Source organism: Pediculus humanus, genomic scaffold (assembly GCF_000006295.1).
Source record: "Pediculus humanus corporis 1103172107399 genomic scaffold, whole genome shotgun sequence".
NCBI classification, from domain to species: domain Eukaryota; kingdom Metazoa; phylum Arthropoda; class Insecta; order Psocodea; family Pediculidae; genus Pediculus; species Pediculus humanus.
In genome coordinates, this window is record NW_002987024.1 from 170,746 (window position 1) to 190,692 (window position 19,947).

Here is a 19,947-nt window from a genome sequence, read left to right on the forward strand (position 1 = left end):
AAAAAAAAAAAAAAAAAAAAAAAAAAATCATTTTATGGATTTGTGGGGGGATTTTTTTTAATTAATTTTTTTTTTTTTTTTCCAGAAGTCCTCAATCTCAAACCGAAGGTTATATGCAACATGAAATTTCACGTTTGACCGCTGAAAATTTAGATTTGCAAGAAAAATTTGATTTGATGCAAGAAAATACAAGAAAGTTGAAAAAACAAAATAAAGCCCTGTTGAAAAAACTAAAAGAACTTGGTGGGGAGTTTAAAAAAAAAAAAAAAAAAAAAAAAACTCGGCTTTGCATATTATTTTAATTTGATAATTGTCAATTTTATTTTTTTTTTAGTTGGATTAGATCAAGTGGAATCACAAGATCAAAATGCGATTTCCAAACCTGATAATAAAAAATATAAAGTGACAGATGAAGGTAACAACACTCTTCCCAATGTTATGATGAAAAAAGAAAGAAATTACCAGGGAATGTTCGAATACAGGAGCGAAGACGAAGCTTTAATTGTTAAACGTTTGATTTACGGTAAATTTTTATTTTTTTTTAATGTTTTGCAATTGGAAAAAAATAAATTTTTTCCTAAAATTTTTTTTTTTTTTTTTTTTTTTTAAACAGACTTGAAACCTCGCGTTGCCATGTATTTACTACCGGGTTTACCAGCTTATATTTTCTTCATGTGTATAAGACATACGGATTTTGTTAACGACGATGGTAAAGTTCGATCGTTACTAACTGCCTTTATAAACGCTGTTAAGAAATTAATTAAAAAGAAACATGATGATTTAGAAACGACGGTAACTTTTTTTTTTTTTTTTTTTTTATCCGTAAAATTGTTTTTTTGTTTTTGAAAATTGATTTTCGTTTAATTTTATACTTTTCCAGGTTTTGTGGTTGAGCAACACATTACGGTTGCTTCACAATTTAAAACAATATAGTGGAGATAAAATATTTCAACAGGATAACACTCCCAAACAAAATGAACAATGCCTTCGTAATTTCGATCTCAAAGAATATCGTCAGGTTCTTTCCGATATGGCCGTTTGGATTTATCAGGTATAAAGAAAATCGTTTTTTTTTTTTTTTTTTTTTAATTATTGTTATTAAAGGTAAAAAAAAAAAAAATTATTTATTTTGCGGTTGCGTACAAAGGGTGCCGTAAGAGACCTTCAGGAAAAAATAAATAGCCTCATAGTTCCTGCAATATTAGAACACGAAGCCATATCTGGATTTTCGAAAGGTTTAGCCGGTCGACAAAGAGCTTCCAGCGTGTCGAATGCCACAGAAAACACTTCTAATCCACAAGTTAAATTAGATGCTCTCATTGGGGAATTGACAGGTTTCCACAGGATATTTGCCATATTCGGAGTTGATCCTGAAGTCATTTCTCAGATTTTCAGACAGGTACAATGATTTTTTTTTTTTGGCCGGGTTTAAAATTTAAAAATAATCGGATTGTAAAAATTGAATTGATTTTTTTTATTTCAGACGTTTTATTTTATTTGCGCATGTTCCTTGAATAATTTACTATGCAGAAAAGATTTGTGCAATTGGACGAAAGGAATGCAAATAAGATATAATTTGAGCAATTTAGAAGAATGGGCCAAACAACATTTGCTCAAAGATTCCTCAATAACGGAAACTCTTCAACCCATAATACAAGCGAGTCATTTGCTACAGGCAAGAAAAGAAGAGGAAGATATAAAATCCCTCTGTGATATGTGTGACAAATTACCCGAACCAAGGGTACGTGGAATTCCTTAAATGAATTTATTATCTTGATTATTTTTTTATAATCTTTCTTTTTTTTTTTTTTTTTAAAGATCGTAAAGCTTCTTCATTTGTACACTCCAGCAGACGACTACGAGAAAAAGGTTCCAGTTTCTTATTTGAGAAAAATTCAAGCAGAGCTTAAAAGTAGATCAACTGGCGATCAACCCGATTCACCTTTACTAATGGATACGAAATTTGTATTTCCCGTAAGATTTCCCTTCAATCCATCCAACATTCGTTTGGAAGACATTGAAATACCAGGAGATTTAGATTTACCTATGCTAAAAAAGGTTTAATAATTTAAATTTTATTTAATATTTTTTAGTTTCATATTCATCTTTTATCTTACCAAAATAGTTGATTCATTTAAAAAAGATTTCAGTAGTTTAATTAATTTTATTTTCCTGCTATTTAGTTGGTTTCATGTCAATTCATTTGTGAATATTTTTTTATGCATAAAATTATGTATAAAAAATATCTCATTAATTCTTATTAGATATTTATATAAATTATACTAACAAACCTAATCGGCTGTATTTTAAAATAAAAACTCTTTCATGTTGACCTATATAAGCTACAGTGTGGTACTTAAAAAAAAAAAAAAAAAAATTTTTTTTAATTTTATCGATATTGACCACTTGAAGTTTGGGATAGAATAATGGATTTATCAAATATTATTATTATTATTATTTCCATTCAAAATATATATCTGTTAAATGATATTATATTAGTAAATAAAAGAAAATTAGGATGTAACAGTGTGTGATTATAAAGGATAGAAAAAAAAAAAAAAAATGTTGTTAAAAAAAGTTAATCGAAAGCTTTAAATAATGTATTTTAAATTTATTATTTGTTAATTTTTTGCCTATATGTATATCTTTATGTTGGTTGATTGATAAAGATGAAAATAAAGTTTATCTAAATATATATATATATATATATATAGATATATTAAATAAAATATTATTTTAATAATTATTTATTATTTAAAAATATATTTTTTTGGTATATATTATTATCATGAAAAAATAATAATAATTTTATGAGTAAATATTATTAATTTCTCTGTCGAGCTGGTATATATATATAATTATTTTTCCTTTTTTTTTTTTTATAAAAAAGTACAGTAAGCTTTGTTTAATATTAAAAAAATATATATAATATATATATATTTGTTGCATTTTAAATAAAAACAACCTTTTTTTTTTTTATAAATTTTGCTCAATTATTTTATATAAAAAAAAAAAAAAATTTAGAATAAAACAAAACATTTAAAGTAATAATTTTTTCACTAATAAAGTCAAGTGTCAATAAGTCAAAATATAAAAGCTTAAATAATTTAAAATGCGACTATTAAATAAAATATTTATCATATTTATTAAATTCAATCAGTTAAACCAAATTTCAAAGTTTGATAATAAGAAAATTAAATTACCGTGAATCCGCTTAAAACATAAACATTTATACCAATATTAAAAAAATAAAAATTACATAAGAACTTATACATATAAAAAAAAATGTAAACATTAAAAAAAAGTAAAAGTGCTTTTTTCGTACATTAATTTCTAATTTAAACTTATTTTTTAAATCGCAAGTTTTTTTTTTTTTATGTTAAAAATTAGGAAATAATTTAATGAAAATACCTGAAGTAACAACCTGCGTTTTGAGCATGATGATGAAACATCACGAAGAATAATTTTACGTCAAATTTTTGCTTTTGTAACCGTTTACATATTCATAAGTTGGCACCACTGGTGTTTCTCATCACGATAATATTACAACTGTTATTTTCCGGTATTTAATTTTATCACTCGTTTCTGTTAAATGTTCGTAATTAATATATAAAAGTTATTTTGTGAAAGAATAATATTTTGATAAAAAAATTATTTTTTTAATAGTCTTTATTACTATTTTTATAATTTTAACTAAATTAAATTAATAAAATCTATACATCTGGAATGAATATAACAACTTTTTCAAACGTTGATGATGAGTAAATATTACTCATTTTTATTTTTGTATCATTTTTAAATGACTGTGAGGAGGTAGTAGTACTAATATTGAAGAAATTATTTTAAATAATATTTTTAAGCCAAAATAAATTATTATATTTTTTTATAAATATATATATATATATATATATTAGTATTTATAATTAAATTTTACCTGCTGTACTTTTTAGTAAATATTATAAAATGAAGGCAATAAGGTGTCCTACAGATGAATTAGCACTGACAAATTGTGCTATATGCTCACCAGATGATTTTCCTGCTACAGTTGAGTAAGTAAAAATTTTTTAATTTGCTATTAGTTGTTAGGGAAAAATTATAATTTTATAAATATTATAAATTTAAATTTGAGATTGACATTTAATAGCAAATTTTTTAAAATGATAAATATGCAGCACAAAACTTGGGAATTAAGTAAAACTACATCATTTAATACTTTTTATTTAAGTCAAAAGTGAAATACTAACTCAAACAATTTTTTATTTTTTTTTAGACATATTAAAATATTTAATGGCAGTGAATTTTTTGTATTTTCAATAAAATTTGACAATAGTGTACCATCAGGATCTATAGGATTTAGTGTACCTCAAAGAAGATGGGCTTCTTTATCGATAAATCAAGATATCGAAGCATGCGCTTTTAATTTTGATCTTGAATGTAATTCAGAATTATTATCTAACATTGTTTTAGAAGCTGATTTTTTACAAAAAAAGAGGTAAAATTAAATTTTTATTTTATGTTATTTATTAGTGACGAATAAAAATTTTTGTAATCTGGTTTATCGCTTTTTTTTGTAAATTTAGTATCGTAAAAGATCCATATGATTCAGATCAAATGGCCAAGGAATTTTTGGCCCAATTTTGTGGGCAAGTCTTTACAATTGGTCAACAATTAGCCTTTAGTTTCAATGAAAAAAAACCTTTAGGTGAGTTAATAATATAATTTTATTTTTTAATTTTTATGTCATAAAATATTGAATTTACACATTCTGTAACAAAATTATTGAAATAATTAAAAATATGAAAAACTAGATAAACCTACAAAAGAAGTTCAACTTGATAATCAATTCACGAAAAAAATAAAAAAATTTATAATCATTAATAAATTATATATTGTTCATTTAAAATTAAAATAAAAAAATACATTTTTTGCAGCCTTGGTAGTAAAAGACATGTTTTCAGTAAACATTAATGTAATAGGAGCTGGAGATACACCTAAACCTGAAAAAACAAATTTTGGAAAATTATTAGGGAATACAGTGGTTCAATTTAATAAAGCTGAATTATCAAACCTTAATTTAACTGGAAAAGCTAGAGGGTAAATTTAATATAAAATAAGCTGGATTAATAATCCTTGCTTTCCACATAAATTCTTTTCATTTTAATTTACCTTAAAAATAAATTTTTTTTAGTCAAGCACCACGGCAATCTATAATTAATCCCGATTGGGATTTTCAAAAAATGGGAATAGGTGGTTTGGATACGGAATTCAATGCGATTTTCAGAAGAGCCTTCGCTTCAAGAGTTTATCCACCGGAAACCATCGAAAAATTGGGTCAGTTTTTCAATCTTGTCTCATAGTCATGACTAAGATGTCATAGTTAAATCTGCTTTTGAGAGTTTATTAACGTGAAATTTATTGTTTATCGTATAATTAGGCTGCAAACACGTGAAAGGTATTTTACTTTACGGTCCGCCTGGTACGGGTAAAACGCTGTTGGCCAGACAAATCGGAAAAATGTTAAATGCAAGGGAACCGAAAATCGTCAACGGTCCTCAAATACTGGACAAGTACGTAGGCGAAAGTGAAGCGAACATACGAAGACTTTTCGCCGAAGCAGAAGAAGAAGAGAAAAGAGTGAGTGTGTGTTCTAACTATGAACAACAAATTGTTAATCACAATTATTTAAGTAACCAAATTTTTTTAGCTCGGTCCAAACAGCGGATTGCACATAATAATTTTCGATGAGATCGACGCCATATGTAAAGCAAGAGGATCTGTTGCTGGAGCGGCTGGAGTTCACGACACTGTCGTCAATCAGCTACTACCAAATAGACGAGTAGATCAGTTAATATTCTGGTTATCGGAATGACAAATCGAAAAGATATGATCGACGAGGCTCTTCTTCGACCAGGAAGATTAGAAGTAAGATGATAACGAACAACAAAAACGTCAGATTTTTGTTATATTACAATAAATGTTAAACTATTATACTAGGTTCAAATGGAAATAGGTTTACCGGACGAAAAGGGCAGACTGCAAATTTTAAATATTCACACGAGCAGAATGAGAGAATACAAAAAATTAAACGAAGACGTTGATTTGAAAGAATTGGCAGCCATCACTAAAAACTTTAGTGGTGCAGAATTAGAAGGTACCAAAAAACATTGCATTCTTTTCTTGAATAAATTTCGTAACAATAATAAAATTCTCAATAATTTATTTAATTTTCAGGTTTAGTGAGAGCAGCTCAAAGTACGGCATTAAATCGTTTCATAAAGGCAACAAGTAAAGTAGAGGTGGATCCGAACGCAATAGAAAATTTAAGCGTGAATCGTACTGATTTTATGCATGCTTTGGAAAATGATATTAAACCGGTAAATAAAAAATATTGTTTTCTCCTTTTACGTTTTAATTTTATACTCATTATTATTAAATGATTATTTTAGGCGTTTGGTTTATCCGGTGAACTTTTAGATCATCTTTTGGCTCACGGTATTATAAATTGGGGTAAACCCATCGCTCGAATAATTGATGTCGGACGATTACTTATAGAACAAGCTAAATCGTTGGAAAGTTTATCTGGTATGTTACAATTCGTACATTTCAGTTTTATGCTTTTTCAATATTCAAATATAATAAAATGATAAATTATTTTTAAGGTGTTGTTACCGTTCTTTTGGAAGGACCTCCTAACTCGGGAAAAACTGCTTTAGCTTGTCAATTAGCTAAAATGAGTAATTTTCCATTTATAAAAGTGTGTTCACCCGAGGACATGGTCGGCTTTACGGAGTCTTCTAAATGTTTGCTTATAAAAAAAGTAATTTTTTAATAAGACAAAAGCTCTCTTCATATCAAAGACTTTTTTTTTCAATTTTTTGTTTATTAATTTTTTTTTTTTTTCGTTTAGATTTTCGAAGACGCTTATCGATCAAACCTAAGTTGCGTTTTAGTTGATAATATCGAAAGGCTTTTAGATTACGGTGCTGTCGGACCACGTTATTCCAATATAACATTGCAAGCCTTATTAGTTCTGTTGAAAAAGGAGCCGCCAAAGGGAAGACGACTTATAGTTTTTTGCACGAGCAGCAGAAGGTAAAAAAAAGGAAAAGTTTCTTTAGTTAATGGATGAATGGCAATTTTTTAAAAATTAAAACTTGAAAGTTTTTAATCAATAACAACTTTTAATTGCTCTTACATTAACAAAAGATGTAATCAAAAACTTTTTTTTTTTTTTTTTTAGAAAAGTACTTGAAGATTTAGAATTGCTTTCCACTTTCACGACTACCCTCCACGTACCAAACATAACGGAAATTGATGATTTAGTTACCGTATTAGAAGAAACAAACGTTTTTTCTTCTCCAGATATTAAATCTTTAGTAAAATTATTACAAGGGAAACGGTAATTATATATACATATTCGTCAATTTTGTTTTAAATTTCAAATTAACAGGATTAAACAGGATTAAAAACGTGTTTTTTTTTATTAGGTTATCCATCGGGATAAAAAAATTATTGGCATTAATTGACATGGCACGACAAACAAATCCAAATACGAGAGTTTCTCAATTTGTAACAACACTTGAAGAAGAAGGTTGCCTAGAGGAAAAGGAAGAATTTTTTTTAAACAGGGCTTAATTATTATTATTATTATTATTCTTTATTTATTTAAAAGCATTCAAAACATATCGTATGATAATTTTCTCAGTAAATTATATTTGGACAGGGTTTTTTTTTTTTTATATATATTTTACATTAAGACTCACAAAACAAAAGTAACAGGAAAGTTTTCAAAAAAAAAAATTATTATTATTATTTACACAGGATAAAAAATTTTTTTTTTTTATCATAACGTTAAAATAATATTAATTTTTACAATTGCTTTTTTATACTAAATATTTTATATATATATATATATATATATATATGGAAATTTTTATAAAATAATATTTTGTTTAAAAAAATGAAACCGGTGCCTTTTTTTATTTATTGTTAGTTAAATATTTTCAAGTGCCTTCTATACAAAAATTATTTTAATTAAGTATTATTACCATTTTTTTTTTTTTTTATTAAAAATAAATATATTTTGTTATACTAATGTTAATATATATTTTATAAACTAAAATGTACTTTTTTTATTATTAAATTAATGTTCCCTACGGTTTTTATTATTTTATTTTCATACTAAAATAATAATGTTAATTAAATTTTTATACATATTGTATAAATACATTTTTATTTAATTTTATTATTATTTATGTATTAATACTCAAATTAAAATAAATTAGGTTTAAATATAGGGAAATGTTATAGAATAAATACTGTTTTGTTACAAAAAAAAAAATGGCGCGAAAAACTAAAAAAATAACCGTTAAATTTTTTGTTGTTTTTTTTTTTTCAAATAAGGTTAATTTAACTTTTTATCCAATAAATATAATTTTAAATAATAAAATATAATTAATAATTAAATCAAAATATTTATTCGTAAGAATTTTCTTTGAAAAAAAAAAGAAATAATTAAATTTTCGTCTTTTCATAATCATTGATTAATTTCTGGGAAATTTTCATTTTCTGAACGTGGTCAGCGCACTGCAATGCAGGTGGTAGTTGACACTTTTTGAAATTCAAACGGAACGGGCGAAATTAAAAGTAAAGATTTATTTTTTTTTTTTTCGTACAATTTTTGTCGAGATTAAAAATGGATAATTGAAAATAAATAGATTAATATTTATAAATATAGTTTTTCGATAGTGATTTATTAACAGTTTTGTGAAATATATATATATATAATTTAAAAGTAATTATTAATGTTTTATTTTCAAATCATTTTTATTTGTTTTTAAATTTCGTATTAACAATTATGTGTTCTAAACGAAAAATTTTCAGCCATTTTGAATTATCATTTGACGGTTATTTATTTGTTCTTTATCGTCAAATAAAATATTTTTTTTAATTTTTACTCTAACCTAAACTTGTAAAATATTGATTTCGTTTTTATTATATATTTTATATCTTTCTTTCCTTTTTTTTTTTTTTTTTTTTTTTTAGAAATGAAAGCCACTAAATGTCCAACTGATGAACTTTCACTTACAAACAGAGCCATTTGTAATCCGGCTGATTTTTCTGCTGATGTCAAGTAAGATTAATTATATTTAAATTATTTTTAATGAAAAAAAAATTGAATGTAGCTTTTATTTGTGTGTTTTTCTTTTATCATGAGAAATTTTAAATATTTCAATATTCAAATTTGGTAAAAATTGATAAAGATTATACATTAAAATAATAATCATTAAAAAAAAATGAAAATGAAAATGACACCAAACAATGATGAACGAATAAATTATTTTTGCTAAACGTAAATTTGTTTTTTCAGACACATAGAAGTTAATACTGGAAGCGGACATTTTATTTTCACAATTAAATTAGATGCAAATGTACCTTCAGGATATGTTGGATTTAGTATGCCACAAAGAAAATGGGCTTCGTTGTCACTCAATCAAGATATTGCTGTCAAACCATATTATTTTGATCCAAAATCAGATTCTGAACTTTTATCCAACGTAGTTTTAGAAGCAGATTTCTTACAAAAAAAAAGGCACGAAATTTTATATACATATATTAGAGAATGATGAATAACTTTTTAATAACAAAAAAACAATTTAAATAAATTAATTAATAAATTAATTATTTTTCAGTGCCACAACTGAACCGTATGATACCGATCTTATGGCAAAAGAATTCATCGCTCAATTTTGTGGACTTGCTTTTACAGTTGGACAACAATTAGTTTTTAGTTTCAAAGATAAAAAATTGCTTGGTAAACATTTTTTTATATACATATAAACACGAAAGATTAAGGTTCTCAAATGTAACATTTTGCTTAATTAGAAAAAATTATAAAAGTTTTATAAAAAAATCAAAAAATTACTTATTAATGTATAAAAAATAATTTCGGGGCTTTGTATTTTTTTTTTTATAGGACTTGTGGTAAAAGAACTTTTATCTGTGGATTTGACAGCTTTAAATGCCGGAAAAGAAGCAAAAACAAGGAAAACTAATTTTGGTAAATTATTGGGAAATACTGTTGTACAATTTGAAAAAGTTGAATCATCGTCCCTAAATTTAACTGGAAAAGCTAGAGGGTAATTTTAATGAATTAATAATGCCTAATGAGCTTTATTGAAAATCGATGTTTTTTTTTATAGTAAATTCTATTAATTAATCCTTTTAAAAAAAAATTCTTATAGTCAAGCACCACGGCAATCTATAATTAATCCCGATTGGGATTTTCAAAAAATGGGAATAGGTGGTTTGGATACGGAATTCAATGCGATTTTCAGAAGAGCCTTCGCTTCAAGAGTTTATCCACCGGAAACCATCGAAAAATTGGGTCAGTTTTTCAATCTTGTCTCATAGTCACGACGAAGATGTTATAATTCGAGAGTTTACTGACGTATACTTTATTGTTTATCGTATAATTAGGCTGCAAACACGTGAAAGGTATTTTACTTTACGGTCCGCCTGGTACGGGTAAAACGCTGTTGGCCAGACAAATCGGAAAAATGTTAAATGCAAGAGAACCGAAAATCGTCAACGGACCTCAAATACTGGACAAGTACGTCGGTGAAAGTGAAGCCAACATACGAAGACTTTTCGCCGAAGCAGAAGAAGAAGAGAAAAGAGTGAGTGTGTGTTCTAACTATGAACAACAAATTGTTAATCACAATTATTTAAATAACCAAATTTTTTTAGCTCGGTCCAAACAGCGGATTGCACATAATAATTTTCGATGAAATCGACGCCATATGTAAAGCAAGAGGATCTGTTGCTGGAGCGGCTGGAGTTCACGACACTGTCGTCAATCAGTTACTTACCAAAATAGACGGAGTTGATCAGTTAAATAATATTCTAGTGATTGGAATGACAAATCGAAAAGACATGATCGACGAGGCTCTTCTTCGACCAGGAAGATTAGAAGTAAGATGATAACGAACAACAAAAACGTCAGATTTTTGTTATATTACAATAAATGTTAAACTATTATACTAGGTTCAAATGGAAATAGGTTTACCGGACGAAAAGGGTAGACTGCAAATTTTAAATATTCACACGAGCAGAATGAGAGAACACAAAAAATTAAACGAAGACGTTGATTTGAAAGAACTGGCAGCCATCACTAAAAACTTTAGTGGTGCAGAATTAGAAGGTACCAAAAAACATTGCATTCTTTTCTTGAATAAATTTCGTAACAATAATAAAATTCTCAATAATTTATTTAATTTTCAGGTTTAGTGAGAGCAGCTCAAAGTACGGCATTAAATCGTTTCATAAAGGCAACAAGTAAAGTAGAGGTGGATCCGAATGCAATAGAAAATTTAAGCGTAAATCGTGCTGATTTCTTGCATGCTTTAGAAAATGACATCAAACCGGTGAGCTTTCATTTTATTATTATGATTATTTTGCTAAGGGTCCCTTTTTTTTCTCCAAACTTACGGTTTTTTAAGCTCGGATATAATTTTTATATATTTTTTTTCACTACTGTTATTTTAATAGGGAGTCGTTTTTCAAATAAACCTCAAAAATGGGTATAATCTAAATTTTTTATTTGTTCTTTTTTTTAAAGGCATTTGGACTTTCTGCCGAAATTTTAGATCAACTTTTATTGCATGGAATTATAAATTGGGGTAAACCTGTTGAACATATTTACGAGGTTGGAAAAATATTGATCGACCAGGCAAAATCACCAGACAGTTTATCTGGCAAGTTTTTTTTTTTTTTTTTTAATAAATTTTTTTGGTGATATATTTTTATATTATAAAATGTAACCCCGTTGTGTTATTTAAACCAAAGGTGTTGTGTCTGTACTACTGGAAGGACCACCTAATTCTGGAAAAACAGCTCTTGCTGGTCAATTGGCTAAAATGAGTAATTTTCCATTTATAAAAGTATGCACACCGGAAGATATGGTTGGTTTTACGGAATCTGCAAAATGTCTTTTGATAAGAAAGGTTTGATAAAAGTTTTGAATAATTTTTTTTCATTTCACCTTTTTACAGTCTTTAATTAAATTTTAATTTTATAAAATTATAGATATTTGACGATGCACATAGGTCTACCCTTAGTTGCATATTGGTCGATAACATCGAGCGTTTGTTAGATTATGGTGCTGTTGGTCCGAGATATTCAAATCTAACACTTCAAGCGCTTTTAGTTTTATTAAAAAAAGAACCGCCAAAAGGTCGAAGGCTCATGGTTTTGTGTACGAGTAGCAGAAGGTCAATATCAATCAATAATTTTTTATTTTAATTTTACACGGGAAAGAAAAATTTTTTAATTTAATTTTTTTTTTTTTTTTTTTTTTAGACAAGTTTTAGAAGATTTGGAACTTTTATCCGCTTTTACTTCCATTTTACACGTTCCAAATATATCAGATCCAAAAGATTTTTTAAACGTTTTGGAAGAAACAAACGTTTTTACAAAAAAAGACATACAGAGTATTGCAAAACAAATACACGGGCAAAAGTATGTTTATTTATATAATTATTTACATAAATTATATTTATGTATAATTTCTTGATTCAAATTTTTAATTTTTTTAGAATATTTGTCGGAATAAAAAAATTATTAGCATTAGTTGATATGGCACGACAAACAAATCCACAAATTCGTGTTTCACACTTTTTATCAACTTTGGAAGAAGAAGGTTGTTTATCCGATACGGGGAATCGTTAGGATCAACTAAAAGAGGGCTACCTCAATATTCGTGTCACATTAACAGGTTGGAATACAAATTAATATTTTTAATTCGTTATCAATATTATTACTACTTAATTTATTATTATATCCGTAAACGAATTGCTATTATTTATTAATTCGTTTGTTTTTTTTTTTTTAAAAATAAAACCCGACGAGTAGGAGTAGGATTGTGTTAAATGTTGCTTAGTAAATATTATCATTAATCATATAACTGTTGTTTCATCGTAATTATTATTATTATCGTATACATTTCAATATTAGACATTTAAAAACAGGAATCGAATTAAAATTCCCCCCCCTCTTCTTCTTCTTCTTCCCCTCCCCCTCCCCATCGAGCAAAAACTTTCACTTTTTTCTTCCCGGAGAATAAAAATATATATATATATATTAATAATAATAATAATTTATTTATAAATAAAATAAAAAAATTATGCACAACGTTGTATTGTTTTTAAATAAAATAAATTTTTATTAAAGTGCTAAATAAGTTATTAATTAATTAATTAATTAATTAAAAATATCGTTTTCATAATGTTATTTAAAATTATATATTTATAATATATATATATAATAATTATTATGTTATTAATATAATATAATAAAGCGTATATCGCTTATTGTTTTCGAGGTTATATAATATTTCATTATTAAATATTTTTAATTATAGTTTGCACAAAATTAATAATATTTGTTTAAATAATAAATAAAATTAATTAGAATTTTTGTTGATATTATAATAATAATATATAACGATTGTTACGTATATATATATATAAATTTATATTATTAAAATGTTAAAAAAATTGCTTTGATGCTTTTTAATTAATTATTAATTTATAAAAATTATTATTATGTAGCAATAATTATTAAAAGGAATTAAATAAATATAATAATTTTTTTATTTATTGATTTTATCAATATTGTAGCGTATTATTATTATTATTAATGGTCGATTGAATATAATATTATTTAAATAAATACATAATTTTTTGAAGATTTGAAATAAAAATTATGCACTTTAATAAAAAGGGAAGGGAACTCATTCACGAATCTATCAAATGAAATTTTATTATAAAATAAAAAAATTTTAAATCGTTTTTTTTTTTTAAATTCAAATTAAAAAGTAAAAAAAAATTCTCGCGTGCTTGTACCTGGCATAAAAAAAAAAAAAAAAAAAAAAAAAAAAAAAAACGCCTGTGCTTTGTAATTATTATTTAAAACACGAATAACCAATAATAATTTATTTAAAAAAAAGTTTTTATATTTATTTGGTTATATAAAAAAAAAACATTTTGTTTTATTATTTTAAAAATATATAATATATATTGCAAATATTATAATTATAACAAAAAAAAATTAAAACTTAATAAGTAACAATATTTTGAAAAAAAAAAAAAGAAAAAAATTATTAAATATCAATAATTTTTATATATATATATATTTTTTTTAATATCAAAATCTCTCTCTCTCTCTCTGTCTCTCTCTTTCTAATGTTTTAACAAATCACGATAGTTGAAAAATTTAATTTTATTGTACAAAACTACTTGAAAATTTATAACAAAAAAAAAAAAAAAAAGAATTCAAAATTTCACTTTCACTTTGCACTCATTTTATTATTATTATTATTACTATTAATAATAAATATAAAAAATTCTCTTTAAAAATTGTAAAAAATCATTTTTTTTTTTTTTTTTTTAAATATTTTTCTTTTCTTTAAAAGAATCATCTCGTATGTATTTATTATCATTGTTATTTAGTTTTCCAGAATTTTCATCATATTTTTTTCTCCTGTATGCTTTTACATAGAAATCATTAAAAAGATATAAGAAAAACCAAGCGTTTGGAAAAACGAAAAAAATTGAAAATTTTGGATAATTGCAATCGGTGAAAAGTAATTGAGCATTATGTAAAAAAACAATTAAAAATTGAACCTGAAAAATAAATAAAAATAAATTAGCAAGACGATATTAATTAACGGTATTTAAACGATGATAATAATGATAATATTAACCATTTGTAATACTGTTATGTATTTTTTCCACCATAAATATTTATGAAATTTAGGTCCGAATGCAGAAAGCATATAATATAAATACATAATTATATGTACAAACGAATTAATAACACCTGTAATTATAAATTTATTGATTTATTTATTGATTAATAAATAAACATTTGAAGTGAAATGATATGGGGACAAACCGACAAATGTTGAATGACCACCGGGATAATATTTAACACAACCCCAAGATACCATCGGCATAACAGTATGATGGTACATGTGAAGAAATGATATTTGATTATGTTTTTTTCTCAAAACGAAAAAAACAGTATCGAGTAGTTCTGTTAATTTAGCTATGAAATAAACATAAACTCCTCTTGCTTCTCTCATGGCCGGTTCTGTATATTCAAAAATAACCGGTTGACAACGAAATGAAAAATCATCTCTGAGCCAAAGACCGTCGATGGCCTAAAAAGAATAAATGCATAACGTTCGTTTGTTACCATCTTTATTTTATTTTATTTATAATATATATATATTAATATTAAAAAAATAAACTAACCTCGTACACTAAATAAATGCTAACTAATACTTGTAAAAAATTATATATAATTAATGTTAATTTTAATTCGTATGGTTTTTTATCTTTCATGTATCTCGGACCCCAAGTCGTAACAAAATATAAATAACATGCAATTATAATAAGGCCAGGCATGGGTGATGGAATCAAAAACCAATCGTTTGTTCTTGGATCTTGAAAAAAAAGAAAAAAAAAAAAAAAATTTTCACTTTTCACTTTCTCTTTTTCTTTTTAACACAAACCTTTATATTTTTCTTTTATTTCTTTTGTTTAATTAAAAACTTTTTTTTTTTCTTCAAACAAACATCATCATCAAAATACCTAATTTCTTTTTTTTTTAAAATATATATAAATTGAATAAAATTTATGCAAATAATAATAATAATGATAAACTTACCTGCTAGATCTTTAAATATATAATTATAAAAATTAGATATGGAATTATTATAAATCGAAGTCATTTTTTTTTTTTTTTAAATAAAAAAAGTTTCAATGTTAAACGATGATGACGGTTTTTTTTCTTCTTCTTCCGCTTTTTTTTTTTTTCTTCTCGGTTTTAATTTATTAATTTGTACAGTTATCCATTTATATTACGTTGACCTGGTTCATCTGTTGGTAAAAAGAAGAAAAAAATGTGCATTTTCATCTAGTCAACAAATAAAATAAAAAAAAAATTTATTTTATTTTTTTAATACTCCATAGTTTGCAAAATGAACTTATGTATACTTCCTGTTCATTTTTTTTTTTTTTTTTTCACACACAAATTTACTTAAGGCTAATAGCATAAAGGGGTTAAATAATTTTTTTTCCTCCCCCCCCCCCCCCCCCTTGATTAAATATAATATAATTATATATAAAAAAGAAAAAAGATTTTTTTATTAAACAAAATGTTTTTTTAATTTTTTTTTTTTTTCGGTATGAAATTTATAGTTTACGTAACCGACAACAATAATATTATATTCTATTCAATTATAAATTTCTTTTATTTAATTTACTTAAACATTAAAAAAAAAAGTAAAATTTGTCAAAAATTTTAAAATTCACTTTTCCATTTGTTTAATAATAATAATAATAATAATTTAAAAAAACGTTAAGTTTACTCATATGATATGAGTAATGATAGTTATTTATTTCTTTTTTGAATTTCGATCCGGAAATTATGAGAAACGTTTAATTTTCCGCTAAAATTTCTTTTTTAACAAAAACTTTCCTCACTCGAATGATCCCCTACGTTATTATTTAATTTAAACAATAACAATAATAAAAATATTTTATTCCATATAAAGAAATTCACATATAAAATCACGAATTTTTCAAAAAAAAAAAAAAACAAAAAAAAGCAGTTGGTAGTCCTGTCAAACATTCGATTTACGAATTCAAACTTAGATAACCGTTAAGTAAGAACTTCCTAAAAAACAAGGTTCAAGTTTTTTTTGAGTGAAAGAAAAGAATTCGCCAATTGATTACGTAATTAAAAATAAACTTTCTTTTCAAAATGTCTTCATGTTTTATACAGGAAGGTAAAAAAAATTTAAACTTTATTCTTTAAAAAATTTTATTCCATAATAATTCGATTTTATTAATCGAGATGAATTTTGACTTAAATATGTAAACAAAAGCAGACATTTTGATTTTGCATAAGTAATACAATTTATAAATGGCGCGTGATGTTTAATATTTTTGTAATTAAACTCTTCGATAAAATAAAATTCGATAAAATAATTCAGGTTTTGATAAATAATAAATATGGTTCCTTAAAATATACTTTTTTTTTTTTTTTTGAATATCAACCTCCATTTGCAAATTTTTCCGTTATTTAAATACATTTGCATAAATGATTGCCATGAGATGGTATTGAAAAAAAAAAAAAAAAAATGATTTTGTAATGAATGCTTAAAATTTTTTTTTACTTCCGATGCAATTAGTTTTATAAATAAAAACTTATTAAAATTATTATTTGAAAGTATTTAGTCATTTAATAAAAAATATGAACTTTGTTACCTACATAAGGTAAAGAAAAAAACCGTTTAATAATATAATAAAATTAGCTTACCTTTAATTTATATATCAATTTTTTTTTTTTTTTTTAAATTAAAAATTAAATTAACATTATTATTTTTTTAATTCACAAAAATAAAAATTAAAAATAAAAAACTTTAACAATTTAGCATTATACAAAAAAAAAAAAAAAAAAAAAAAGTTTATGAAAGTGGTACCTTGATGATATGGGGGCCAGTTGTAGTTGTTGCAAACTCAATGCTAAAAATTTTCTTTTTTTTCTTCCTCTTCTTCTTCTTATTCTACTACCACGTTTCGTTTTAATTTTTTATCCCCACCCATAAAATTTTATCTAATATTAAATTGTAAATAATGGAACTTTGGAACATATATATATATATATATATTATAATAATATACTTTATGGAAAATTTTTACATTTTTTTTTTTTTTATAATTGACTTTGTATTTTATTACTGGTTTTGTTGATTTAAAAAAAAAAAAATTATTATATATTCTATAATTTAATGCAAAACTGCTATAACAACAACAACAACAACAACAACAACAACAACTACTCTTTAACATTTGTCAAGGGGATGTGTGTTTTAATATTGCAACAACAACAACAAAAATCCTTTCATTCATTTTCTTCTTTTTTTTTTTTTTTTGGAAAGTGTAAAAAGAATAATTAAAAAGGTTAATGTGTGAAATTAATAAATTAACATCAAGAAATAATGTTGGTTACCTTGTTGGTTAATTTTTTTACCCCCCCCCCCCCCCCCCCAAAATTTTTCACTGTTATTGACCATATTTATTTTGATGGTTTTTTTCTTTTTTTTTTTTTTTTTTTTAATTGAAAAGAAAAAAAAGTGGTTGGAGAACAAACTCATTAGAAACAAAAGTAAACCTTGGACTGTCCAAAAAATGTTGATTGCAGACAAAAAAAAAAAAAATTGACATTTTTCACTTGCCGACATACAAAATCATTCAATATATTATTATTATTATTTCGTATAAGTAATAATACGTAATAAATAATTTTTTTTTTTTTTAAACTAAATAAAATTCATTTCAGCCTTAAGTCATTATTTTTTTTTTTTTTGTATAATAAGATGATGATTTATCATCATTTAATACCGAATAAGAGAGAGAGAGAGAGAGAGAGAGAGAGAGAGAGAGAGAAGATGATGAACAAATCATTAACGATTTGATATCTTTATCATCATATTTAGGTATCATATTAATTTTTTTATCATTTGTATTAATGTCATTATTATAATAACATGATTACTAGTCGGATTTTTTTTTTAAAAAAAAGTAATTGCAATTTAATAATTTAATATTTTCCCTTTCGCAAAAAAAAAAAAAAAAAAAAATTCATTCTGTAATAATCGCACATTTATTAAAAACCGTTAAAAAAAAAAAAGGTATGAATGAATATTTACTACAAACGTAAACAAACGAATAATTTTTATCATCCCCCCATTTTTTTTTTTTTTTTTTATTGCAATGATTTTATCAAGTTCAATAATTATGTTTTTCCAATAATAATAATAATAATAATATTAATTATTTACGTAAAAAAAAAATTTTTTATTGACGTTAGGATTTCCAAAGAACGACGTTTTACGTAATAATAATCATAATAATAATAATTATTATTAATTTTTTATTATTAACATTCAGATTTTTTTTTTTTTTTTAGGTTTTCCAATCGTTCGAGTGCGTGTTTTTAAAACCAAATGTACTCATGGGTACCACCACTACTACTACTACTACTACTACAATTTTTAAAAAAAATGAGAGAAATGAACGTTCTTCCAGACAATATATTCGGTGAGTAAATAAATATTTTGAAAAAAAGATTTATTCGAGCGTAATTTTACAAAAGGTCGGTCTTTGCTTCTTACAAACGGTCACGGTCTTATAAAAATTACTACATTCAATTGTAATAAAATTAATTAATTATTATTATTATTATTATTATTATTATTATTATTATTATTACGTGAGATTTTTCATCAGTCGGACCTAATAATAAAAAAAATGATAAATAAAACCGGTTTTTTATTTGTTTAATTATTCGTTTTTTTTTTTTTTTTAAAAAGGTTTTATTTATCGTTTTTTTTTTTAAAAAATCAAAACAATCGTAAGAATGATTAAGCGTTACGGTTAAAACCACGTTTTTTTTTTTTTTTTACGGGGCCCCATGTGTGTGTTTGTGCGTGTGCGTATGCGTGTGCGTGTACTACACCTTTGATAAAAAAATTTGAAATTGACATCAGGGGTGTGAAATATTTTTTTTTTTTTTTTTTTTTTTTCTTTTCAATCACTCATCGATGCCTGGATTAAAAAAAAAAAAAAAAAAAAAAAAAAAAAATCAATATGTGTGTCAGTCAGTCTTTCTTTATTGCTTTGTTGGTAAAGTTAGACGTTAGGCAAGAGAATTTTAAGGTAGGCGTCCTTGAGCCGTTTTTCATAAGGTAAACATTGATACCTGATACCAATTTCCACACGACCTGGCGAGAGACGAGGAAGGATTTGAAATTATTTTATTTGCAATTGTATTACCGAGTACTATAATCAAATTCGACGACGAACATTTTTTTTT

At 24.6% G+C, this 19,947-nt stretch overlaps 4 protein-coding genes across 4 annotated transcripts in view; 3 read left to right on the top strand and 1 right to left on the bottom strand.

The window, feature by feature from the left end:
• The window catches only part of Phum_PHUM047290 (myosin-5A, putative), a gene marked incomplete at both ends in the record, with an annotated part of 9,748 nt that extends 7,684 nt beyond the window's left edge, over positions 1-2,064 (top strand). Inside the window, 7 exons of the mRNA XM_002423242.1 lie at positions 86-243; positions 344-511; positions 614-792; positions 881-1,051; positions 1,148-1,399; positions 1,484-1,741; positions 1,819-2,064. Coding sequence (XP_002423287.1) covers positions 86-243; positions 344-511; positions 614-792; positions 881-1,051; positions 1,148-1,399; positions 1,484-1,741; positions 1,819-2,064 — 1,432 coding nt within the window. The remainder of the gene's footprint in view (positions 1-85; positions 244-343; positions 512-613; positions 793-880; positions 1,052-1,147; positions 1,400-1,483; positions 1,742-1,818) is intronic.
• Positions 2,065-3,963: 1,899 nt separating this feature from the next.
• Positions 3,964-7,635, top strand: Phum_PHUM047300 (N-ethylmaleimide sensitive fusion protein, putative; the record flags this gene model as incomplete). The annotated part of the gene is made up of 15 exons (XM_002423243.1): positions 3,964-4,049; positions 4,271-4,492; positions 4,581-4,702; positions 4,932-5,094; positions 5,189-5,331; positions 5,435-5,634; positions 5,705-5,809; positions 5,833-5,922; positions 5,995-6,151; positions 6,232-6,374; positions 6,447-6,582; positions 6,660-6,817; positions 6,908-7,092; positions 7,241-7,399; positions 7,488-7,635. The coding sequence occupies 15 exons, from the start codon at positions 3,964-3,966 to the stop codon at positions 7,633-7,635; spliced, it is 2,217 nt and encodes a 738-aa protein (XP_002423288.1).
• A 1,412-nt stretch (positions 7,636-9,047) lies between these two features.
• Phum_PHUM047310 (N-ethylmaleimide sensitive fusion protein, putative) lies at positions 9,048-12,729 on the top strand (the record flags this gene model as incomplete). The annotated part of the gene is made up of 14 exons (XM_002423244.1): positions 9,048-9,133; positions 9,371-9,592; positions 9,693-9,814; positions 9,977-10,139; positions 10,245-10,387; positions 10,480-10,679; positions 10,750-10,974; positions 11,047-11,203; positions 11,284-11,426; positions 11,621-11,747; positions 11,848-12,005; positions 12,088-12,272; positions 12,361-12,519; positions 12,597-12,729. 14 exons carry the CDS (start codon positions 9,048-9,050, stop codon positions 12,727-12,729), a joined length of 2,223 nt encoding a protein of 740 aa, XP_002423289.1.
• A 1,718-nt stretch (positions 12,730-14,447) lies between these two features.
• Positions 14,448-15,796, bottom strand: Phum_PHUM047320 (elongation of very long chain fatty acids protein, putative; the record flags this gene model as incomplete). Its single annotated transcript, XM_002423245.1, has 5 exons — positions 14,448-14,684; positions 14,765-14,880; positions 14,956-15,223; positions 15,318-15,508; positions 15,733-15,796. 5 exons carry the CDS (start codon positions 15,794-15,796, stop codon positions 14,448-14,450), a joined length of 876 nt encoding a protein of 291 aa, XP_002423290.1.
• Positions 15,797-19,947: the final 4,151 nt, after the last annotated feature.